Source organism: Sardina pilchardus, chromosome 4 (genome assembly GCF_963854185.1).
Source record: "Sardina pilchardus chromosome 4, fSarPil1.1, whole genome shotgun sequence".
NCBI lineage: Eukaryota > Metazoa > Chordata > Actinopteri > Clupeiformes > Clupeidae > Sardina > Sardina pilchardus.
The window spans coordinates 14494466-14519902 of NC_084997.1; the positions used below are offsets into that span (position 1 = coordinate 14494466).

At 43.9% G+C, this 25437-nt stretch overlaps 2 protein-coding genes across 17 annotated transcripts; one reads left to right on the plus strand and one right to left on the minus strand.

The window, feature by feature from the left end:
* Positions 1-456: 456 nt before the first annotated feature.
* rpl8 (ribosomal protein L8) lies at positions 457-3455 on the minus strand. The gene is made up of 6 exons (XM_062534258.1): positions 3354-3455; positions 2541-2687; positions 2167-2308; positions 1600-1818; positions 1186-1301; positions 457-647 (listed from the first exon to the last, which is right to left on the minus strand). Exons 2-6 carry the CDS (start codon positions 2676-2678, stop codon positions 489-491), a joined length of 774 nt encoding a protein of 257 aa, XP_062390242.1. The 5' UTR covers positions 2679-2687; positions 3354-3455; the 3' UTR covers positions 457-488.
* A 2629-nt stretch (positions 3456-6084) lies between these two features.
* Positions 6085-24843, plus strand: ddx3xa (DEAD-box helicase 3 X-linked a). 16 transcript variants are annotated; one of them, XM_062534259.1, is made up of 22 exons: positions 6085-6435; positions 8032-8089; positions 8215-8262; positions 9394-9453; positions 10129-10200; positions 11582-11665; positions 12426-12608; positions 12807-12942; positions 13128-13235; positions 13431-13530; positions 13883-14018; positions 14307-14404; positions 14757-14855; positions 15077-15237; positions 16187-16331; positions 17548-17692; positions 18313-18363; positions 19859-20040; positions 20166-20283; positions 20510-20663; positions 20963-21087; positions 21347-24843. In XM_062534259.1, the coding sequence occupies exons 1-22, from the start codon at positions 6391-6393 to the stop codon at positions 21439-21441; spliced, it is 2403 nt and encodes an 800-aa protein (XP_062390243.1). In that variant the 5' UTR covers positions 6085-6390; the 3' UTR covers positions 21442-24843. The 16 variants fall into 16 exon arrangements, with proteins under 16 accessions (XP_062390243.1, XP_062390245.1, XP_062390259.1 ...); XM_062534261.1 differs by having other exon boundaries at positions 8032-8083; XM_062534275.1 differs by lacking the exon at positions 18313-18363.
* Positions 24844-25437: the final 594 nt, after the last annotated feature.

Sequence of the window (25437 nt, forward strand, 5' to 3'; positions counted from 1 at the left end):
TGCAGGTCTATTAGGGTTACAACTAACAAGTAGTCATAGTAGATTAACTTGATCATTTCCCTTTACTCAACCAGTTGATTAATAAAATCAGAAAAGTGTCAAGTGTAGGTTTCCAAGCACCTTGCTGTGTCCACATCAGACATTTAGTTTATCATAGCATAAGTAAATGGACTGAAACTGACATTTTCTTCAATTATAAAGAAAGGGTACAAACCAACTACCACAAAATTTAATCAGTCCTTATATCTACCAATACTATATACCAATACTATATCAATAGTTTTCCAATACATGTAACCTAACAACCACTGGTGCCTCTGGCCACTCATTTACACAAATATTCAGTGTAACACTGGGCAGGTGTAGGTTTTAGAAGCCAACTCAAATATTACAAAAGATATCCAATGACCCTCACCACCATTTCAGAATCCAAAGAAAACTCTGAACAACTGAACATTTCTTGGAACATTTTATTAAGAAGACAGAAATTAGTTCTCTTTGTCCTGGACAGTCTTTGTTCCGCGCAGTCTGCCAGTACGACGGGCAGCGATGAGACCGACCTTGCGTCCAGCAGGTGCGTCTCTCCTGATGGTGGAGGGCTTGCCAATATGCTGGTGGTTACCACCACCGAAGGGATGCTCAACAGGCTGCAGAGAGTGAAGAGGCCAGGTTAACACAGGATTCAAAAACACTTTCATTCAAGAACAAATCAGAAAAGCAGCACATATGGTTACACCCAGTTCAATCTCCTCCATGTACTAAAAAGAACACTGAATTTCTCAGAACCAAACAAAAACAATGTCATTACATTTCAGCAAAGAATGTTCAAATCTGATATTTCAGACAGGGTAAGACGGGATCCAGTCAAGGAAACAGCTACTGAAGTTATGACATATCATGCTCAGATTAATCACATCAAAGCTGGTTGTCCATTACTAAATTCAACACGCATGGCACTCCAAAGCATTTCAATCCTTCAATACAATTCATAACAAAGAATTTTCTCTGTAGAACTCTTGTAACCAAGCTTGTAACCAATGTGCTACACGTGTGACTTCAACCAACACATTAGATGGATTAACATCTCAGAAAGTGTCTTATGCTAATCTAAGGAAAACCCATTCTGTAACAACTGAATGGGACATCCTCGCTAATAACGCAGATTAAATGGATGCTGTGACTTACGTTCATGGCCACACCACGGACACGAGGCCAGCAGTTTCTCTTGGCCTTGTATTTGTGGTAAGCACGACCGGCCTTCAGGATGGGCTTGTCAATACGACCACCACCAGCAACAACACCTTCAGAGAACACAAACGATGATTAACAGAAAGCATTATTTCTGTCTAAGAAGCGCAGGTATACTATCGATGAATGGTACAGGTGACTTTACATGGTGCCTAACTTGAATTTCCCCTGGGGGATCAATTAAGTATCTATCCATCTATCTAACTCCCATTCTAAAATCACTGCAAATTGGGGCTACACTACAGCATCTTGGGGCTTATTGCTTAACATCACATTGGACAATCATGCATTGTAAAATCTTCACATTAGGTATTCCAGCATGCTGCAGACCAAACAAACACAAGTGCTCACCGACGACAGCTCTGTTGGCAGAGCCAATGACCTTCTTGGATCCAGAGGGAAGCTTGACTCTGGTCTTCTTGGTCTCAGGGTTGTGGGAGATGACTGTGGCGTAGTTTCCGGATGCACGGGCCAGCTTGCCCCTGTCGCCGGGCTTCTCCTCCAGACAGCAGACGATGGTACCCTCAGGCATGGTTCCCACGGGCAGCACATTGCCAATGTTCAGCTGGGCTGATGGGTCAAACATAGTATCCAATACGTCAGTCTCACCAGCCACACATTTGAACACATTGCTTCACCTTTATTCCTCAATAGTCTTATCTCTGACCTGTATACCAAGTAAAGGCTCTTCAATGAAACATGCCAGTATTCAAACTCAGTGCTCCCCTCGCAATCAATCTAGCCCGACACATCACTATCAAGTTTATCCTTTGCAATAATTCATTACTTTTCCATTCAACTTGTCTAATTGTCTAGGACAAGGCTTACTCAGCCCCTAAACCAAGTTCTTATGTCAGTACTGGGTCTTCTAAACAGAAAAAAGGGAACATCTAGTTGAACACATGCTTTTGCGCTTACCCTTCTTGCCGCAGTAGATGAACTGTCCTGTGTGGATTCCTTCAGCTGCAATAAACAGCTCCGTCCTCTTCTTAAACCTGTACGGATCCCGGAACGCCACCTTGGCCAAGGGAGCACCACGGCCGGGGTCGTGAATGATATCCTGCAGAGCGAAGAGAACACAACCAACAGTTTATCATTAAAAGACTGATCAATCCACGCACTCCAAATGCAGCCAGCAAGGAAGGGATATGGATCATTTAAAAAAAGCCTGTTACAGTCTAAATCATATAAAAAAAAAAGTCAGCATGTTTTGATCTAACAAAGGGGTCAGTAGGGCTCTGAACAGTTTCACATATTTTAACACCTGACCACCTCATCACTCAGGAACCCACCTTCACGATTCCCTTGATGTAGCCATGGCGTTCAGCAAAGTCAATGTGCCGGAGTTTGGCTGGTCCCTTCCTGTGTTGGACATGGGCTTTGAAGACAGAGCCCGCACCTTTACGCTGACCTCTGATGACGCGTCCCATTTTGGCCGGCTTGGAAAGAAACACAACTGTTACAATCAGACCCAGTGAAGACTGACCAGCTAATCACGTCAATGGATACACCACCATTCACACTTGATTTGAAGTCTGGGTTTATAAATGACATGACCTGATCGATATAACGTTGCAGAGTAACGGAAGACCTGTTCGATTTTACTGTGGAATTGCTTACAGCAATTACGCAAACAAGACACAAGAACACATTTCTTGCCCGCGGGTGTATACACACCGGCTAGCTGTCGATTAGCTAACTTTACTAGCTACACATAGCCTAGCCCGAGTTTTAATGTCACACAAATAAGTCCGAGAACCATAAACATGACCATAAGTACTACAAGGCGACTGTCTTTTGGACACTGCTGACTCTGCTTCTGTAAATTTGGCTTCTGTAATTTTGGCAAGCTGTAGATGTGTGGAAGATACCGCTAGCTAAGCGTATAACGAAGACACGTCTGTATCATGTCTCTAGTTTGGAGCATTGGCCAAACATGTATCTCTTATAGATGTCCAAATGGGTCATTCGCAGAAAAAACAGAAATGCCTACATATTTTAACGTTGTTATAACACCTTAGACTGCCAATTACCTTTGGATGGGCAATGTATAACTAAGATTTTAAGCAGATTGACATGAGAAAAATAAAAAATCATTCGCCTACCAAACTCCGTTGACGGAAAGAGGAAGTGTAAGAGGAGGTTACAGAATTTCTTCCGGAGAATTATAGGGCGGGCAAACGGAAGTTTTCAAACAAAAGTCCTTCTTCAGAAATCTGAATTTTATCTGTTTTAAAAATATACTTTGTAACCTATTTATGAGTACTACAATAGTTTGTGAAAATGAAACGTATTATCGCCTGAATAGAAGTAAGTTAAGATTGTATTGAACTCTTTCAGCCAAGGCAAGTATCTGATAGGATCTGATTGTCTGACAGACAAGATTTATTGTTTTAAAGCGTGCTTTGTGATCTCACATTAAATGTCCTAAATTAAAACAGTCTTTCCTTTACATGATTTGGTACACCAAATTGTTATGGCACAAACATCATTTGATATACTAAAGCCACTGACTAAAGTGTGTGTGTGTGTGTGTGTGTGTGTGTGTGTGTGTGTGTGTGTGTGTGTGTGTGTGTGTGTGTGTGTGTGTGTGTGTGTGTGTGTGTGTGTTTAGTGTATCAACTTAAAGGCCCATTTTCTGCAACCATTACTCCAGTGCATGCTAAAACACCAAATGTAAACCCATGCTAATTTAACTAAGTAATACAATTGGGCATATTTGTGACTAGTGTCAGTATTAACAAATTGTGTATGGTCAACAATGGCCAGAAAACAAGCTTTTCCAGAAACGTGCACATAACAAACAGATCATATGATATTCCTCTCAATCAACACCTCAGAGCATAGAGAGTTTGTAAGAAAAAGACCATATCTGACTAAGATTAAAAATGAACGGAAAACCACATGGTGGATAATACGAAAGATTAGAATAGAAATAGAATAGAATATATACTTTTTTGATCCCGTGAGGGAAATTCAGTTCTCTGCATTTAACCCAATTTAACCGAATTAGTGAACACACAGCACACAGTGAACACACAGTGAGGTGAATCACACAACCCAGAGCAGTGAGCTGCCTGCCCAACCAGCGGCGCTCGGGGAGCAGTGAGGGGTTAGATGCCTTGCTCAAGGGCACTTCAGCCGTGGTGGACTGGTCGGGGATCGAACCAGCAACCCTCCGGTTACAAGCCCGATGTGCTAACCAGTACACCACGGCTGCCACCTTATAAAGGTAGGTTTTTTTTTTTTTTTTTTTTTTTTTTAAATCACACACACACACACAGGAAAATGTGTGGTGCAGAACAACTGAAAACATACTGAAAGAGTGCTTGGTGCCATCTGTCAAGTAAGCTGATTTTGGGGTGCAAAGTGATAACAACTTGTGCATGATATTAAAGTGTTACACATAGGTATTATACAATCCTGAAATCTCAGATAATACTGTATGTGGCCTATAGTTAATGAAGGATAGAGGACCCCTCTTGACCTTTCCCTGCTTAAACACACCAATGGAAATGTTGCTGTTCACAAGGGAGGTCTCCCAGTTTACAGTAACAGGTAGTTTACCTATAAGCAAAGTAGGCCTACTCACTAGGCAGTAATGATCTATGGCCACCATCACCAACTAGACTTACTATTGCATTATTGCCCATTTCAGGACCTTACTGTTGGTTGCATGTTGGCCCTCCTGAAAATGAGCAATAGGGCCAGTGCATGGTGGTTTTCTTGCATAATAGCATTTGTAAAGCAATGGTGATGCTGTCCGCTAACAATTCAGAATCACAATCTGATTGCATCAACCATGTTCACACATACAAATTGATTAGGCTAGACTAGGCTAGACGTACAGACAACAGACTAGGCTAGACATACAGACAACAGACAATGGCAATACTACCAGGGTTTAAAGTTGTCAGGCACTGTGCCTGAATTAATACCAGACCATTTCAACTTCGAGATTTGAAAATAAATACAGTAAATGCCTTTGAACGTTTTTGATCATTTCAGACACAGAAATTGTACACTCTGTACAATATTACAGCACAAATATACAAAATAGGCCTGCATTAAGATATAGGCCTAATATAGAGGATTAAAAGTTAACAATAATGCTGGCTACATAAAGTGCAATGGCTACTAACCTATAATGTGCGTATGGGTAGCCTATCTGTGTAGTTGTGATGCAGATTGTAATAATTCTCTGGGGGGGAAAGCAAGGGAATTAGGAACATGACAATGGCTAGCATTGGTAGGCCTATGAAGTTCCGCCACTCATCCTGAAAAGGTTGACCCAGAGCAGCATTGCATGAATTTGGGCGATAGCTAAGCGCGCCTATTTGTTTTATCTGTTGCTTACAACTTAACTACTTCATCGACGTGCAGAATCTGTTTTAGAACTGTTGCTGAGTATGCTATACCATAGAGAAAATGATATCTAAATGGAGAAGCCCAATCAGAAACAACCTGCTGACTGATTTTCAGAGTGCATTAGCTGAATACCTTCCTATTAAATATGGAGTTAGGATCGGACGCACAAGTTAGCAAAGCTATATTTTAACGCAGATAGTGTCATGGACACATACAAGCACAATCACACACCACAGGCAAATATTTAGCACACCAACGCCAGAGGGTATAAGCTGTTATAAGTCTATTCCAACATTATGCGTACAGTCTGAATGAAACATTAAAAGCTGTCAATAATAAACTTTGTGCAGAATCCTTAAAACGCCACTGGTCGGCGCTCTGACATTTCCGGGAAAGAAATAAACATCGCGATATTTTCCACCTATGTTTTCTGTCTGTCCACCGGTGTAGTCTGTCTACAGCCAATGATATCTCGCGGTACCTGCTCTTTAGGCTTTATTCCACCGCGGACAAAACTGGGAAAGGTGTTAATCGGAGTGGAGTGAATTCCGGACAGTTTTTTTGGCAGCCCATCTTAGGCTTAAGAAAATACATTTATTAATTATAAGTATACATTTAGTCGGTGAGCACTGAACGTTACAAAAAACTATATTGGAAACAAGGACGAGTGACGTCGTTGGCAAAGGAGACCTAGAAACCCCCTGCTAGCGAGTTAGCTTGCTAACAAAGAAAACCTTTTCTCATTTGAAGTAATCCACACTATCTACTTTAGTTATGAGTCATGTGGTCGTCGACAATTCACACGGTCTAGAGCAGCAGGTGAGTTTGTTTCCTATTAAAGTTGTGATTTAAGTTAGCAAATCTTGCAATGTATTCTTTGTTTTTTGAAGGGGGTTACGATTTTGTTTCGGACTTGCTGTGCTATCAGTTAGCATAGCTTAGAGTTCTGGCTAATGTATTGACGCTTGTAAGTTAGCTGGTAACGTTAAAATGGTGGTTGCTAGCGACTTAGTTAGCCAGACTGTAAACGCTAGCCAGCGATGGTGATGATGGCGGAGCTTCATATTTCAATGCGACTGTATCGTCTTTTCTCGCTGCGGCCTGTGTTTTGCACAGCTAATGGCGACTAGCCCACCGTAAACGTTACTGATATGGTTTATCGTATTGCATTTAGATGTTCCTGTTCTTCAAGATGACATTGTGTTCTACCAAGACAACACTTAGTTTCAGCTAGTTTCCATCAGTTAACTTGGGGATCTGTATTTAGCATAGCAAGCTAAGTTGCCGGTAACGTCAACCCAATGCAAGATGGCTGGTTAACTACGCATGTAACTATTTCATCGAATGGGCCAAGGAAACTCTTCATAGAAATGTTTTTTTCAACATGTGGACTGCCGGTTACGGTCTGTATAGCTCGCTACCTAGCACACATTTGTGTGTCTAATGTTTGTTAACGTGAACTGTTATTTTTATGTAAACAACAACATGGCAATCGTTAGCTTTCTGGCTACATTTTGCCATAGCAGCTAGCTACTAAATCGCTTGATTACGACCAGGGGAGGGGTAGTTGATATTAATAATGTATCTGCTTGTACTCTTGTGCTGCTGTTTTGCTGTCTCAAGTATCTCGTGTTTAATGTTGACTGTTGTGGTACATGTAGAGAGAGGTTGCTCAAACTCTGCCTGCATACAGTTCGATCTCATGTTGATTTGCCGGCAGTGCTGTTAGCATGGAGCTTACTTCCTAAGAAATCTTGCCGGATCTTGTCGGACATTTTGTGGGTAATGTTAGTAATCGTTAGCTGCCTAATATTGTGCACATTATTGCTAACTAAAGTTGAAAGCACAGTACGCACATACGTTCTCCTCAGAGGGCTGTGGAGACCGACCGATATGAAATACACTAGTGACTAGTGAAATCTTTCTTCGATGTCTAGTGCTAGTCTATTGCTGTTGCTACCAGAGAGAACAACACCACTTGGCTATATTCCGTAGTCCTAGGTACAAGCCGCGATGGTTTGCAGCTTCTGAAAAGACGAACGTGGCATGTGTTTGTTTTTCTGACGTTACTGCACAAGCTAGCTTTCGTCTAACAGGTTAAATAACCTATGCGTGCAGTGAAAAGGAACTACGCAGATGAACTTCAGCACAACTTCTGTGAGGTGGCCTTCTCAGTTGCAGACACCACACACTGGAGCTGGCTGCATCACAACCCCATCTTGAATTAGCAAACACATGATACTCACGAGCCTGATAAATGGCATTGAATGTTAGAAAGCATCCAGGGAAATTCAGATGTTCAAGGCTATTTTTATGTATGTGTTTAATCAGCTGGCACAGGAAGACATTGCTCCTGATGTGACCATTTTGCATCTTCATAAACATTGTTGTTATTTCCATTTGTTTTGTTTTCAGCTTGCTGTCCTAGACTTGAACTCTGCAGACGTACAGGGTGGTGGCACTGGCAGTAAGTGTATGTTGGCTTTAAAAAAAAATCAAATCAGAATAATATGTATATTCTTGCATAACTTGGAAACATCGTTTTGAGGGGCCAGCTAATTGTTAATTGTTTGTTGTGTTTTGATCTTTTTTGTCCAGGGCGTTACATTCCGCCTCACTTGAGAAACAAAGAGGCTTCTAAAAATGGTAAGTATGCATACAGGTGTTCACTAGTAGCAGTTTTATCTAACTGTTATCAGCTATAATATAGTTATGTCTGATTCTTGAACTGCACAACACTCATACATACTTTTTTGTAAATCGCTCTGGATTAAAGCGTCTACTGAATGAATTCATCTGACTGCAATGTAGTATTGAACCTGGTGACAGGAGCTTTTCTTTAAGACAAAAGCAGTTTTCTCTTCCCTCCCCCCCCCCCCAAAAAAAAAAGTTTCCAAATGCAAATAGTCTAAATGTAGCAATGTTTGAGTCATAATTTTTCTTAACACACAATTGAGAAATGACAAAAGGTTACTTAAAATAAGAATCCATGGATATGGTGCTATCGTCATGCATCCAATCATGACAATGTTTGGCCGTGCATATATTGAACTGGATTGCCGTTTTGAAGCCCAGGCAGCATATTTGTTTTGTCTGGCCATGGGTGCTTTAATGGACATAGTCCCTCATGGTGCAGGGCAAATCGGTACTTTATGGGCAAGCTGGTGACAGACTATTGTTACCATCTGCTCTGTAAAATGTATTTTCTCCTAATCTTTTCCGACCATTTTATCTTTAATTCTTTTGTAGCACCAAGTCCAAATAAAATGGCAGGGAATTGTTTTCCCACACTTCAAAAAGATAGAGCAAAACACTCACACTTGATCTGTGACCAAGCACGCCACTGCTCAGTGCACTTCAAAGCTCGGTCATCTTCCCATTGTGATCTTTGTTGTGATTCGTGATGTATGATCTTCTCGGCTGCCTCCCTCTTGGAGTCTCTCCTGCTGACTCTTTTGAGTTTGACTCCACAATACCATCTCCACAACCAAAAGGCTATTTGCTCAGACTACCTAAGCTCAACATTATTTGCTTTCCAGCAAAAACAACCCAAGAATATTTAAGTCTTTTTTTCCAAATGCCCCTTTTAGCATGCTTCTTCATGCATCTTTTCGGGGTGCACTAGCATCAAGTACCTTGACTTGACTTGTTCAAAAACCAGTTTGGCACAGAAAGAGTTTTAAACTCTGGCACTCGATGTGTGTGTCATTCAAACGGTGAACGTTTCACTTTGACCTTCCTTCCAGACGTTTTGACTGTATCTTCATTTTTTCACAGCAGGAAATGCTTTTCCCTCTGGTAGACAGAGCGGTTATTCAGTGCCACCAGTAAGGAGCTGTAAGTTCTGTTCTGTCGGCTTTCTGCTGAGGGTGCTCTGCATTTCTAAATGCATGACGGTTTAATTACATACCATCAGAGCCAATATGCAGGGGAGCTCCAATTTATCACAAAACAAGCAACATCACACAATTAACTTCCCCCCCCCCCTCTTAGAAATGGTCACATGTTAAGCCAACATGGTTTCCAACTCAATTGCTTACTCAGTGGGTCCTACTCTATGCTCACAAGGCAGCAGCTGGGTGCTTGCATTCTCAACTGTCCTATTCCGCTAACATCCATAATTAAAGTTAAAATTTCACCAGTTCATCAATTTCTCCAGTGTTTTTAGATGAAGATGATAAGAAAATGAGGGGCATGCAATGTTATTATGTGTGTTGTCTATTGTGGGTGTAGTTTTCATCATAAAAACAGAACCAGAATCCAAAATGTCCTCCAAAGACTCTCCCAAACAGCACCCGCAAACTAGGCAGCTGGAAGAGCAGAGAGAGAGAAATAACTGTACTGCAGGATGGAATTACTATAGGACTGGTAACTATTAGCCAATAAGCTAATAATCCAAATGCAATTATCTTGGTTTGGATTGCTTGAGAGGCGAGTGGGAAGAGTTTTCTTTTATTTTTTTAAACATATATTTATTTATTATTTTACAAGTTCCCCTGTACTTCTGCTCAGGTTACCCAAGATACCAAACCCAGGAGATTTCCTATTACCACAGCTACAGTGGTGGCTGGTCCGAGAGATGTGGTATACCTGAATTGTGTGCATGGGATTGACTCCTCTTGCTTCTACTCACCATTGATACAGCCCAGCACTGAGACCCTACAGCAGACCCTAGTCCAGCCAAAGCCCCCCTTGTTAGTGGTGGTAAAATTTAGGAGTTAGCCCAGTTATAGCAGATGCTAATATGCTTTCTAATCTGACTCTGCTCTGACAAGCTAATCCTAGCTTGTTTTGGGATGCATGTTTGGACACTGGCCACTTTCCAAGAAAGGGTGTTTGAGTAGATCACTGGTATGGCTATTGATGCAAAAGAGGACGGCAGCCACTAACCCTGCCAGGATGCATATTATCCATGTTCTTTCATCTCTGTCAGGTTTACCTCTGCCCTTTTTTTTCCCAGTGTCGGCAACTTGGCAGCCAGAGTGCCTTGGCTGTACCTTTTGTACTCGTTGGACCTGTTTTGAATTAAATTAGTTGATCAGAGAAGGTCTAGAAATCAATCTGGATGCTTGCCCAGAGTTTGCTCCAGGCGGGCAAAAAAACAAACAAACAAAAAAAACAGGCCCCTGTCAACAAGCACACATACCAGGCTGAACCAATCAAACCAGGAGGAAATCATTGCTCGTTGTCTAGAACTCATCAATTCCTGATTGTTAGCTGTGTGTCATTGTGGAGTGTCCAATATCACTGTGAATGAAGCGATGGAATTTTGACCAGCAACGAGCCAGATACTGTACCCACATGCCAAATGGTGTTGGGCACCCAGTTTTGGAACAGAGGAGTGAAGGCTGCTGCCCAGTACTAACGTTGGGACTGGTTTGAATGGAACAGTGTCGTGCTTTGACCTGAGGGAACTGAACGAGCGCCCAGTGTTTTGATGTTCTTGTCTCTCCTCTCTCAAGTCCAGAAGCATGTCAGACATAGAGATTTGTGAGCTGCTTTGTCTGTCTAGTTTTTGTTGATGTTAAAAAAAAAGCTTGTTTGAATTGATACATCTTAGCTGTTTAGCTTTCAATTCTGTGGCCCAGACAGGCCCAGTTTATGAGGTACTTGCACAGTGATTATCGGTTGCACAGAATGAGTGTTTCTACACTTAAGAGAGGAGGCTGTGGTGTGAGATGAAGTGAAGCTTGGTCTACTCTGGACAGGGTAATATCTACCACTCAGAGCTAAGGAATGGATTTGGCTATTGAGACCTCTTGCGTACCTTTTCCCATGCTATTGCTTCCTGTTGTTGAAGTAATTGGCCCTTGGCTGTGTTTGTCAGAGTGCTGGTCTGGTGCTGGTCTCTGCATGTGTGTTGAATGCATTTGCGGGTGCTTGCATTGTGAAGCATCCCTTACAGACCAGATAGTACTAGGTTGGACTCGTCACCTGGGTGTGTGTGTGTGTGTGTCCCCTCCAGTCTCCCAGGCCTATACTGACAGCAGTGTGATGATGGACGGAAATGACGACACTTCAAGTGTCTTCAGCTGGGCTGACCGCTGTGGTAAATGTCCTGGGGTTGCACAGTTGCACGACTTGATTTACTCTCAGTCTTTGCCCTCACTGTCCTCCAGCGCTCTCTCTGTGTGACATTTGTTTTGAGCCGAATGAGCACACATACGTACGTACGCCCTATCCTGGTTTACGAGGGGGAAAACGCAGTACTTTTCCCCCTGAGAGAGTAGTGGCTTGGTGTGCATGTCATTGTGGCAGTCACGAGTGTAGATGGCCCCTGTGCTGTAATGGCCTTCTGCGGCTGACCAGTGTTCTGGTGCAACATGTTCCAGTGGGTGAACGTCACTGCAAAGCTCTTTGTCTCGGCACATTTGGCCATAATTGTGTGTGTGTTTGTGTGTGTGTGTAGACCAAGCTATATTCGGAGTGCCAACTCTGGTTCTCAAAAGTAAAGTGGTATTTCTTTTTGTTTTGTTAGTTTTTTCCCCCCCAGTTGCTATCTCTCCTCTCACTGCACGGGGGCAGATTTCTCTCTCACTCGGCCTGCTTAAGCCTAACACAGCTATGGCCCCTAAACCCCCCCCTGCTCTCTACATATGCCCATATTCTTGTTTCAGATGAATAAAACAGAAATGTCATGATCACAAAAACAACCACCCAAAATCTTGTCAGAGCCCAAATCAAGTTTTAACGTAAATATCTGGGCTTGGAAGCTTCCCCCTGTGATTTGTGATGGTGGTCAGTGGGGGGGAGTTAGTTCCCTCCTCCTCCTCCTCTCCTCATCTGACCTCGCCGCCTCCTCTCCGCAGATTCCCCAGGATGGGACGGTGGGCGCAGCAACGGCTTTGTGAATGGCTACCATGACAACCGGATGAATGGCGGCGGCAACAACTTTGGGCGTGGCCCACCTCGTAACGACGGAAGGGGAGGCGGACGTGGCGGTTTCCGTGGAAACCGTGGCGGCACCTTCACGCAGCCCATGCACAATGCAGGTGTGGACAACTTTTGTCTTTCTGTATTTTTTTTCTTCTTTTTTTTAACAAACCAATGCACTCCATATGCAAGAGTATGTCTAAAGCATTATGTATTTAAAAAAGGGATAGAGTGATTCTAGCCAACACCTCTTCTGCTAATCATGTGGAGAAAAAAGTGTATCCAAACTTTTGTTCGTACTGCCATTTCTTTTGAAGTACCTTATGGATATGAAAACAAAGATGGCGGCTGGAACGCTGGGGTCAACAGGGATGCCTACAGTAGCTTTGGGGCACGGGCCGACCGTGGCAAATCCGCTTTCTTTAACGACAGAGGCACCGGGTCCAGAGGAAGGTATGAGAACAAATCGCTTCAAACAAGGTTTCTTTATCTTCAAAATCTGAATGTATAGCATTTTACGTATTTGCAGCATACACAGTTGTGCAGGCCTACAAAGCAAGCAGAGCACTGCATGTTTCTGAGTGTCTGCGATGTGCCGCTTGGGTTGATGGGTGCGATGCGCTTGGTGTCCCTTGTAGGTACGAGCGCGGGGGCTTCACTGCCGGAGGGAACAGCCGCTGGGTGGAGGAATCCAGAGATGAAGAGGACTGGTCCAAACCCACCCCTCCCAACGAGCGCCTGGAACAGTGAGTCACTCACCCACCATCATCTTACCCTTCAAGCAACTTTAGATCATGGGAATGACCCCGAGGGTCTAAGCCTGGAGATATATAGATGTAGCTATTGCAGTTTTGGTTTCTCATGGTGCTATTATCGTTTTTTTTTACTCACACGTTCTTTCTCTCTCCCTCATTCTGTCTCTCGTCTCATTCTGCTCTCAGTGAGCTGTTCGCTGCCAGCAACACGGGGATTAACTTTGAGAAGTATGACGACATTCCTGTGGAAGCCACTGGCTCCAGTTCCCCTCCTCACATCGAGAGCGTAAGTCCTAGTCCCGCCTCACCTCCATTCCTGCTGCTCTGGGCCCCCGTGACGTTGCACAGACGAGTTAGTCATAGCGGAAATGTTTCTAAATGCCTACACTAAATGGTGTGAAGGAGTACACAGTTGGATTGCAGTCATTATCTTCGCTTGCCTTGTCTGCCTGTTAAAGTAAAACCTCTTCCCTCTGTAGATGTGAAGTTCAGTTGGTACTCCATATTAGTGTTTGTTATAATTTCCAATGAATGTCTCCAAGTATGGGTGGTAACATGGAATCTCATTACTGACTGGCATTTTACAGCATAAACGTTTGTCAAATGTTAACTTCTGAACGCGTGTCCATCTTCCTCAGTTCCATGATGTGGACATGGGGGAGATCATCATGGGCAACATCGCTCTGAGCCGCTACACGCGGCCCACCCCAGTACAGAAGTATGCTATCCCCATCATCAAGGCCAAGAGAGACCTGATGGCCTGCGCTCAGACAGGTAGGCAGGTCTGCTAGGGATGCCACCACAAGCCACGCGTCGACACACACACACAAAATGCAATGCATCATGGGACATTGGATGTTTTAAGCTTTTAGAGTGCTCTTGCAGCCTCCAACACATCGTTCATAATGACCATATTTGCATGATCACCTACAGTGTCAGCTAGTAAAACTACTACTACTACTACTACTACTACTAGTAGTAGTAAAACTGCAGTACTTGCCACAACTCAGTGTCGCCCCTTCATTCTTCCTTCTCTAACGTGGGTCTGCTCTGTGTTCCCAGGCTCTGGGAAGACTGCAGCCTTCCTGCTGCCCATCCTCAGCCAGATCTACATGGAGGGCCCTGGAGAGGCCCTGCAGGCTGCCAAGAACAGTGGACAGGTACGGGCAGCTCTGGCACGGCACACTGGCATCTTGAACTGAAGGCTTTTTGTTTTTTAATCCAGAGGCTGGCAGTTGACTAATGCCACTCTCAGATATTCAAACATTGAATAAATCAGAACCATGCTGCCGTCCTCGAACATTGGCAGCCTTGTGTGTTGAGAGCAAGCAAAATGTCTGTTGCATATTAGAATGTCAAAAACAGCATTCTAGATTAATATGATATCATTTGAGTTAATATAATTTAATTGTTTAATATTGAACAGAAAGCTTATAGTCATACAGTGACATAATTCATTGTTGATGAATGCATGATTATTGAATGTTGATGTTTTGTTTTTTTCGTCTGCAGGAGAACGGGAAATATGGCCGCCGCAAGCAATTCCCTATTTCTCTGGTGCTGGCTCCAACCCGTGAGCTGGCCCTTCAGATCTACGACGAGTCCCGCAAGGTAACGTTGAGCTCTTAGCGCCGGCGCTCGCTCCTGCCTCCCTGCGCCACAGTCTGCCCTGATCTGACGCATGCGCAACTCCACCCCCTCCCCTGCCCTATCCTGCACCCCACCCCACCCCACCCCACCCCACCCCACCACTCTCCCCTCTCGCTGAGCTGTCCTTTTGTTCTGGGCCTAAAGTACCCGCGTCTGAATGGGCTCTTTTGTGTCTCTGGCAGTTTGCCTACCGCTCCCGCGTGCGCCCGTGCGTGGTGTACGGCGGGGCCGACATCGGCCAGCAGATCCGTGACCTGGAGCGAGGCTGCCACCTGCTGGTGGCCACGCCCGGGCGCCTGGTGGACATGATGGAGAGGGGCAAGATCGGTCTCGACTACTGCAAGTAAGTGTACACACGCACACACGCACACACACGCGCACACACACACACACACACACACTCAGACTAAAGGTCACGCATTAAAAATAAAGCCCATCTATTGGACACTCTTATCCTACATCCGCTGCCAGTTGTATGCTTACTGAAGTCAGATTGAGGACTGGCTGTTTGAACTTTGCGTCGGGAGCTGGGGGGAAATCTGGGCCACTTTTTGAGCATTCACAGCCAACCTTCCAATGTAGATGGGGCTACAGTGGCAGTTTGCCTGTTACTGAGTACTCGCTGTTGGATTTCCAACCCCCTCTCACACTCACTCACACACACATACCATTCCAGATCAAGTTTGTTTGAAAATCCGTGTCTTAGCATTTGCCCTAGATTCGCCCACCGGCATTTGGATTAAAATGAGCAGAATAATAAAAGATTTGTTCTGATGTTGCACAAATGGCCTAATTGGTGTAGATTTTAGTTTTCATTCTTTTGACAAAATGCCAGTTATTACAGCAAGGCCACGATTCAGGTAGCCTGGTCCTAACCATCCCATAATACTACCATTTCATTTCGTATTATGGTCTGGCATTTCTTTGCTCTGAAGCGCTTGCAGGAAGCGGGAAGTAACGCCCAGTTCTGGTTTGAATTGATTGGACAGCTCTCACCCAATCGGCGATAGTTACTCATAACAACATAGCGCAGGCGTTTAACGTCATCGTCACGAGCGCCCTCCCCCTTTCGCCCCCACCAACCCGTCTCTTCGTTTATTGGCTGCTTTCTGGAGGGGGGGCGTTCTGAGCAGAATGCTCCACAGAGGAGCACGGCCAGACTCGTAGTGGAGGCAATCCTTGGCCGGAAGTACGTGGATGGCTCGCGAGGCTACGATTCAGGCTCTGTCTCCCCTTGTTTGTGTACAATGCCAAGTTGCTTAACTTCTCCCTCCCACTTCTCTGCTGTGCAGTTACCTGGTGCTGGACGAGGCTGACCGCATGCTGGACATGGGCTTTGAGCCCCAGATCCGCCGCATCGTGGAGCAGGACACCATGCCCCCCAAAGGGGTCCGCCACACCATGATGTTCAGCGCCACCTTCCCCAAGGAGATCCAGGTACGCGGCTGACCCCTGCTGTCCGCCCTGGCACAGCGAAGGTGCCGTGCTGATGACCCAGATGTTACGCACCAGCGTGGTGCCTGGAGTCAAAGGCTAAGAGAATGGTGATGATGATGGAGCTGAGCTATGAACATGGAGTCTGTTTACCGTAAAACCTTGATTAGAAGCCCACACTAGCAGCTAGCACTAGCACAGCAGGCCCCCTCTTGCTGGTGGCCATAAAAAAGATCGGCTGATGAAAATCAAATAGTTTTTCATAAAAGATGAATCCAAGTTGTGAATATTGTTATATGAAGTCAATTGCTTACGGTCTTAAAACTTTGTTCCTCAAATGAAGACACTCTCTCAGACCTAGTTCAAATGGATGATTCGTAGTTTGTTATTGGACACCATTTTTATTGGATACTTTTTTATACAACTAGGCAGATGTTTTTTTTTTTTTTAAAAGATTATTTTTTGGGCTTTTTATGCCTTTTATTTGGACAGGACAGTAGAGAGAACGACAGGAAGTGAGTGGGAGAGAGAGTCGGGGTGGGATCTGGAAAGGACCACGGGGCGGGAATCGAACCCGGGTCGCCAGCGTACGGTGCAGGTGCCCCAGCCAGTTGCGCCACTGCCGGGGCCGGCAGATGTTTTTTTTGATAGTATTTCCCTTCTTTGTTCAGCAAAAGTTTTGTATGAAAGGGTTTAAAGACCTGGCCCATATAGACGCCTGTCTGAGGCACATAAAGTCTTGGGCTTTTAACCAATGTTTTACAGTATTCTTGCAGTGCTTAAAGTGTTTAGGCACTGTGCCTGAATTTGCAGCGTGAGCCGTCACATTTAAGATTTGAAAATAGGCAATACGACTAAAGTATATATGACGTCCTCATGAATGTTTGATAACTTCAGGCACAGACATTGCCCTTGCTTTAAGCCCTGCTCCTGGCTTTATTGGCAAAAGGGAGGTTTTGGTCCTTTCGTCAGGCACCTTTGTACTTAATCTTGAGCATTTATGCTTTGGTCTCTGCAGAGTGCCTTGAGGCAGTTTTGGTGATGCCTAAATAATACTTAATATATGTATGTGTAGGACGGCAACGAACGATTAGTCGATTAATCTGTCGATTTAATCAATGTATGTGTGTATGTACTGTATGTAGCTACCTGTTCTCAGCACCCAGAGCAACACAGCCCTACAGCCCTCTTTACACATGTGCGTGCATTTGCTTTTCAGATCCTTGCCCGGGACTTCCTGGAGGAGTACATCTTCCTGGCTGTGGGCCGAGTAGGCTCCACCTCTGAGAACATCACCCAAAAGGTGGTGTGGGTCGAGGAGAGCGACAAGCGCTCCTTCCTGCTGGACCTGCTCAATGCCACAGGTAGGTGCAACACCTGGCTCCGTTTTTGTTCTGATCCAAGCCTCTAAATCCCAGCCAGATAACTGTGCGTGTGTGTGTGTTAATGACCCAGAAAATCAAGCCCATGGAGGCCTTTTTTTAATCTCCGTTTTTCTGGGTTTTGAGGTTTTTAGTGTAATTAGATAAGTCCAAACGGTTCAATGTTTGTTGCAGAATTGTTTTTTTTTTTCTTCCATTTTTGTTTTTTTCCCTCCCCCAGTTTTCCCGTAATTCCTACCCCATGTAAGGCCTTGACCGAATACCCTAGTTCCCTTTGTCTGAACAGTGTGTGTGTGTGTGTGTGTGTGTGTGTGGGTGTGTGTCTAGGCTGGACAGATAATCCTCCTCCCAAACACTTTTTAAAGTGGCAGTGCTGTTGGACTTGCTTAATTTCCTCAAGAGTCCACAAGTTTCCTTGATAGCCACCATGATTAGCTGAGGCTCTTAACAAGTCCAGCTTGTGTGCTGTTTTATGCATGCATGTATGTGTGCGTGTGTATGTGTCTTATCTTTGTATGTATACGTAACAACAAAACAAAAAAAACATCCGTGTGCTGTGAAGTGCATTAAAGTTTACTGGGAGGTTTGGTTCTTATTTGAAGTCATTCCCAGTGAGGTTCAGGAAAATGCAGGCGAGGCTCCGGAGAGACCCGGTAAGTGGGCGACTTACTTCCCCTTCAAGATGGTTATCCAGAGCATCACATTCCACCCCTCCCCAACCTCCCATCCCCATCACCCATCTCAGATGATTCCCAGTTTTTGTTTACCCCCCACCCCCACCCCACTCCCTTGCTCATTCGCTTGTCAGGTTTCCGTTCTAATTCCTCTCGGCCTTGTCCGAGAAGAATTTTTCACTCTCAGTGCCCCCTGCCATAAAGCATGCAGGCCTATTCTATGCCAGCCTGGCTGATTTGTAGAGTGTTAGAGCTTGGTGGTAATGTCCGAGCCTTTTTTTAATTTTTTTTTTGTAAGTTTGTTCGTTTTTGTTATGTTTTGTTTTTTGGCGGGGATGTTCAGTTGCGTCTGTATGCCTGTAGAGTCGATAACCTGTGAGTCATCACTGCAGACCTGTCTGGTTGTTGCCTTTGGAAACCATGCCGCATTCCGTATCCGCGCCTCTCGCTCCTCTTGCCTCCAGCTTCCTCTTGTCCTTAAGACACCAATCATCATTCCTAACTGTTGGGATGAGCGATTGCTTGCTCACAGAGCCTACATTTGGTGAAGAGGCCAGTGTCTGAGCTGAGACCAAGCTGATGATGGGACACAGAGCGATGAGGCGACTGTCTTTGCCATTGTTTGTGAATCATCAGGGTTGGGGTACAACTCAAAAAAGGGTCCTCAAAAGATCGTCGCCATGGTTACAAAGCGCAGACATCCAAAACAAAATCATGGTGGCCTGACATGCTGGGCTGCTTTCCGCATCTTCACCATGGCAACCTGTGCAGGAAATGCATGTTGATGCGTTTCGTTGGGTTGATGTTGCCATGTGAACGTGCACCACTCCTGTCCTACAGCTACTGTGATGCTGAGAGATAAGCACAGCTGCAAGAAACACACACGCACTCTTGCACACATAAACACTTGCACAAATACATTCACACACACACACACACACACACACACACACACACACACACACACTCTGTTTGTTGTCCCTTCCCTTTTGTCATATCCCTTCTCCTCCTCACCTCATCTCACGCTTCTGCCATGATGGCCATTAAAGAGAACAATCAAAGCCTAAACAGCTGTCTGTGACAAACATTGAACCCCCAAAAAATAAAAAGCCAAAAGCAAAAGGGTGCAGGCAGCCAAGTCATGTCTGCACGCTTGAAAAAAAGGTCAGGGCAGGCTCCAAGCACACCATTCTGGCCTTCAGTCTGAGACAAAAGCTCAATTTGACTTAATGGTTGTCAGATGGATGCAAAGCTGCTGATGCCTCAATTATCATTTTCCTTTGCGTTATATTTCTATTTTATTTGTTTATTTATTCTTTGTTTGGTTTATTATTTTTCACTTTCCTCCTCCACCTTCTTTGGAGTTTGACCATGCAGAATGCATAAGCCTTTCTGCCGCTCTGTGCATTTTGCTTTTGTTTGATTTGGTTTTAGTGTATGTTCGGCAACCAAACCTCATTTCCTGTTGCTGTAGGTAAAGACTCACTCACACTGGTGTTTGTGGAGACCAAGAAGGGCGCCGATGCCCTAGAGGACTTCCTGTACCGCGAGGGCTATGCCTGCACCAGTATCCACGGCGACCGTTCCCAGAGAGACCGTGAAGAAGCTCTGCACCAGTTCCGCTCTGGTCGCTGCCCCATCATGGTTGCCACTGCGGTGAGTCGAATGTGAAGAAACTTGTTTACAATGTTCATGTCTATTGAAACGAGGTGCAAGACCTAAAGATCTAGCCTGGTTTTATTGTGCCAATCATAGGCTTTATTTTGTCATCGTCATTGCAGGTGGCTGCCCGTGGGCTGGATATCTCTAATGTGAAGCATGTCATCAACTTTGACCTGCCCAGTGATATTGAGGAGTACGTCCACCGCATTGGGCGTACCGGCCGTGTAGGAAACCTCGGTGAGTCCTGCGAGCTAGGTTGACCCTTGGGATATTCTGAGAGAAAGTCACCTTAAAGTGACCGATTAAAAATCTTAAAACTGGATTCCACCAAATAGAATGATCTGTATAGTCTTTGAGCAAGATTTACAGACACCTAAGCAATATCTAATTTTACAATTTGCAGTTCTACTGAACAATTTCCTATGTTTTGAATAAAATGACTTGCTTTTCAATCATGTCGCAGGTCTGGCTACTTCCTTCTACAATGACAAGAACAGCAACATCACAAAGGACCTGCTGGACATCCTGGTGGAGTCCAAGCAGGAAGTGCCCTCCTGGCTGGAGAGCTTGGCCTACGAGCACCAGCACAAGAGCAGCAACCGTGGACGCTCCAAGAGGTAATCGTAATCACCTTTCAGAAAATATCTAAGCTCATCTAAGATATCATAGAAATCAATTGGGACTCCCCCATACTGTATCCTCCTCCCGTAAATATAAACCATACTGTTTTGTTGCTATACACATACCAAGGTGAAGGAAATGGAAGTTGACACCGACCTTATCGCTTAGATGGATGATTGTTAGTATCAGATTTTGGAGCAGCACGGCATGTTCATGCGCTACCATAGTCATGGTATCATTCACCATCAGTCTCCCTCCACTACTAATTGTTCATCTTTGCCGTTTTCTTACGCAGGTTCTCTGGTGGATTTGGAGCCAGAGACTACCGTCAGATGTCTGGCGGTGGAAACACCTTTGGCAATCGCGGCGCTCGTAGTGCGGGTGGCCATGGAGGAAACCGTGGCTTCGGTGGAAATAAAGGTGTGGACCTTTCTTTTGTTTAATATGCGTATTAAAACATGCATGCAGATACCTGTGCTTACATGGTTGTTTACAGTAGGATTACTTTTTTTTGTCAAGTCCTGTAGATTAAAGCCCTTAAGTGAAGCTTCTGAAGATTTTATTACATGTAATGGAGACCTCTTGATGATTGATGTTTACGGCTATGTTTTGACACGGTTTGTACCGCTTGTAGAAATGGGTTTTTACACAGTGTCTATCCCTTTGTCTTTTTCTTCAGGTGGCTTTGGGAGCTTTGGAAATGATGGCTACGGCGGGAGCTATGGGGGCAGTTATGGGGGCAACTACAACCAGGTGGACTGGTGGGGCAATTAGATATAGAACCTACCTACCCACAGGGTTATCACTATGCCAAAACATAGCAGAAAAGAAAAATGAATAAAATGGGAAACCACATGTTAAAAAAAAGAAAAAACGAAACCTAGCCAGACCATACTCCCTGCCCCTCCCTGCCCCTCCTCCCTACATCCCTCTTCTATGTGTAGCTTCAAGAACTCGCAGCGCGTCACAACCTGTGAATTTAATTTCCTCACGTTCTCAGAGGGAGCCCGGTGAGAAGACAAGGAGGCGTTGGTCGGCCTGACCAAAAAAACCGAATTGGAGCGTCTCCCACAATCCCCCAAGCCCCCTCCCCGCCCGCCTGCCCAAGTTTCAAAAGGGATGCCTACACACTGTCGGTGTCCGGTGTAGAATCTGGGACTTAACGTTTTTTATTTTTTATTTTTCCCAACTGCACTTTTATTTTTTATTTCTTCATATGAAAAAAAATAAGAAAACAGAAGAAATGAAAAAAACACACACACACATGCACACACAACGACAGAAAACCCTGAGGATCATTCATAATGTTGATGTACTGTGCCTTTCAATTTAGACAGGAATATCTATATTTTTGTGTGTGTGTGTGTTAGCGTCATTTCACCAAAATGAACTCGGCCAAGAGCTCAATTTGTTGACCGTTCTGAAGGCATAAGAAACGTTTGTACTTAAGTCAAACCTTGGCAAACACTAGGATGATGCGACTCACCCATGTCGCTATTTCATTCGAACCAAAAAAAAAAAGAGGAAAGATAAATTCAGCACAAGGATTTCATGTAAGCCTACAAAAGGGCCTGATCACAAACAGCTTATGGAGCCACCGCAAATATGCGGTGGAAAAAATAGGTGGTGATTCCTTGTGTGGCAACCGTACTTTATGGGATGAGTTCTCTGTATGAAAATTTTTGTTTTTGCTCACTCTATCCTGGATAGGCACCTATTAAGGATGTGGTTGTTGTCAAAAGGCCATTCCAGTTGTGATGGTAATAGTCATGACAAACAGGCGTCGATAACAAAATAGCCGAGGTGTGAACTTGTGCTCATGCGGTTCAGACCTACAATGCTGGAACTTGTTACTCCACTTTGAATTGACTTGACAGTGTTACGGCAGCTAGTAAGTAACCACATGCTAGCCACTTCGAAGTGGGCAGTGTTTTTTGTTGAGTTATTTTGATTTGAGGCAATTGGTTGGCGATTTCGATCGATGCTAAGATGGAGAAAAAAAACAACTTTTTTTTGTTTGTTTTGAAGTGTCAGGAGCAGAGCAAAAAAAGCTTTTTTTTCTTGTTTCAATGAGAAATGTTTCTTTTCACAAACATTACGAAACAAAAAATGCCTGCCACATCGAAAGAGAAGCTTGTTATCAATATGGCTGTGAGAGATAAACTTAAAAAGGACCACGGCACCGAAGCGGCCCTATTGTGTCCCGCTGAGGACGCACGGCTGTTGCGGTCTCATGCGCATGCTAGTGTTTTGTTTTTTGGTCAAGGAGACAAAAAAAGACAAATGAATTCAGTCGCAGGCTTCACCTTTTTTGAATCACCAACGTTTTCTCTTTTTTCAAGCTGCGTTGGAGGCATTGCTCCTTATCGTCCCCGCACACCCCACCCCCCCTCTTCTCCATAGACCTAAACAAGATGGGGATTTGGCAACAGGATTCGTATCAGTTGAGAGCTAAGCTATAGCTACAGCTACATAGGGGTGGGTAGATGGGGGAGGACTTGGAGGGACGTGGATAGGCGTAAGGGTAAGAGCAGTTTTATTTTTTTTTTTAATTTATTTTGGTGGGCTTTGGCTTTTGGCCCTTGACGAGGATGGGTGCTTTCATGGTGGCCAAATAAAAACCCTCGTGCAATTGCCTCCCACTTAACCATGTAGTTACCAGCTCCTCCGTGGAGCGTCTGTGCTTGTGGCACTTTCCGCAGCGCTGGCCGCTATTGCCGGCGCCACCCTCAGTCTCCCTCTCACAGAGGGCGGCTGCTTCAGAAAGGAGGAGAAAACGGGCATTTAAAAAATTTTACTTTTTTAAAGTGCAATAGATTTCTTCTCAAGCGAAGTTGTGCCTTGCCATTTAGTTGTTTTGTTATTATTTTCGTTTTATTTCAACTGATGAAGTAAAAGCGGATGCACTGACAGTATTGAGGAAAGGAAAACTTTTCAAAAATCTTAATTTAAACAAAAAAAAATAATGAATGGTGCTATTTAAGTTTAGGTGTTTAGGCCCTTTGTTATGCCCATCAAGTTTTACAGACAGACCTTCTTTTATTGCACATTTAGTTTTTTATACAAATGTCTTGAGCGTGTGTCCTCAAGCTTCCAAACATTTTGTGTGTGTGTATGTATGTGAGCGTGGGACGACGCGAAATAACGCAGCTTGTTTACAAAAAGGGGAAAGGGTTCTCAACGTTCAACCAGGAATTCTTTGGGACCAGGGGGCAGTAGCAGTGGGGGAATTTAGCTATTTGCACACAGATTTCTAGATTCTACTTTTGCTGCTAGTTTTGTGTAATTTATGAAGCATTTTTTGAGAAATATTTATTTTTGTAAGCCTCAAAGTGATTCTTTGAAAGTTTCAAGAAACTTGACCAAAAGACCGTACAAAAAACACTGGCACTTGAATGTTGAATGTCAACTGTATGCGTGAAAATAAATTTATATATTTCGGGGTAGTGTGAGCTTTTTAACGTTTCAGACATATTGGACTCAGTCAGTATCCACAGCTGTTGATGGCCTCTCGGCCGGTCATTATTTAACAACTTAATAATTGGCTCTCAAAATTTGGAATGGGGATTTAACAGAAACCAATCAGACATGCCAAGGTTTGGAATGATGATGATGTCAAACAGAGCGAACAATTTCCTAAATGTATCAGTGCAAACGAAAAAAGTGTCCAGATTCTCCAATTGTGTGCATTGTTTTCTCACTCCTTTTTTTTTTGTTTTGATATTTTTCTTTCTCTTTGTTTTTCTTAAAGTTGAAAGAAAATGATTTGTTAATGTTATTTGGTTTCCAGTGAATGTCTGGCACATGGCAGTCTCAAAAACATGTGGTTTTTTCTCTATTGTTGCATTTGCATATTACCGTGTTGCTGGAAATCCTGTCTCTTATGCTGACATTAAGCGAGCTTTTAGCTCCAGTGATAAGTCTTAATGATGCGTGTCGACAAGTCATGTCGCTTGCGGAAGATGGTCGACGAAGGCAAAAAAAACTAAACAAAAACAAAACAATGTTTAAACAAACTTGGTCACAAGGCTCGCTGAATGTCTAGAGAGGCACGTCCAGGACACTTAGATTTAGTATTTGCTTTCTGTAGTAGCTTAGATGCCTAATGCACTGCATGAGAGGACTCGGCTGTGCGTTTCTTGTATGATTTTACCAAAATAAATGAAAAAAGAGAAAGTTTGAAATGCAAAAGTACCTTACCAGTTAAAAAGCATGTTTTCTAAAAAATGGATAAAAATTTAATGTAGCAAGTTGGGGAGGGGGGGGGGGTGAAAAATAGGCATTGTAGCAGCTGTTCTAAATGTGGCTGAAATATGTCAAAGTTGTTTGGAAAATTAAATTGGCTTAAAGTTCCTTCACTGAAATAGAATTACTTTTTAAAAAAAAAGCTCTTGTGTTTATTTTTTGTCGTCTCCGATGGTGTCAAATACTTTAGATCAAGGCAAAAGTGGATTTTGGATTACCTTCAGTTGCCCTGAGTATAAAAGGACTGTCAATGCTACACCCCAGACATTAACAATGCTTTTATGTTTTATGACCTCTGGCTGCATTGCACTAGAAATGGAGGTGATTCAGAAGAAAGGGGAAAAGAAAGCTGGATCCACTTCATATTCCTCTAAGGCTTAGTTCACACTGGCAGTCGAAATCCGATTTTTGGCTTATCTGGATTGTATCTAGCTTGAATTTTGGGTAGTCTGAACGGCACAAAACCGCATGCGCCAGGGCTACCAGCAAAACAAAAACCAACGTCAGACTCAAGTCATCATTTTA

Coding starts and splice junctions, on each gene's coding strand:
- rpl8 (XM_062534258.1), bottom strand. CDS start 2,678: ATGGGACGCGTCATCAGAGGTCAGCGTAAAGGTGCGGGCTCTGTCTTC. Junction 1,302..1,599: donor TGCCAACAGAGCTGTCGTCG/GTGAGCACTTGT, acceptor TGTTCTCTGAAG/GTGTTGTTGCTGGTGGTGGT. Junction 648..1,185: donor TCCGTGGTGTGGCCATGAAC/GTAAGTCACAGC, acceptor CACTCTCTGCAG/CCTGTTGAGCATCCCTTCGG.
- ddx3xa (XM_062534259.1), top strand. CDS start 6,391: ATGAGTCATGTGGTCGTCGACAATTCACACGGTCTAGAGCAGCAG. Junction 16,332..17,547: donor CCTTCCCCAAGGAGATCCAG/GTACGCGGCTGA, acceptor TTTGCTTTTCAG/ATCCTTGCCCGGGACTTCCT. Junction 20,041..20,165: donor CCATCATGGTTGCCACTGCG/GTGAGTCGAATG, acceptor TCGTCATTGCAG/GTGGCTGCCCGTGGGCTGGA.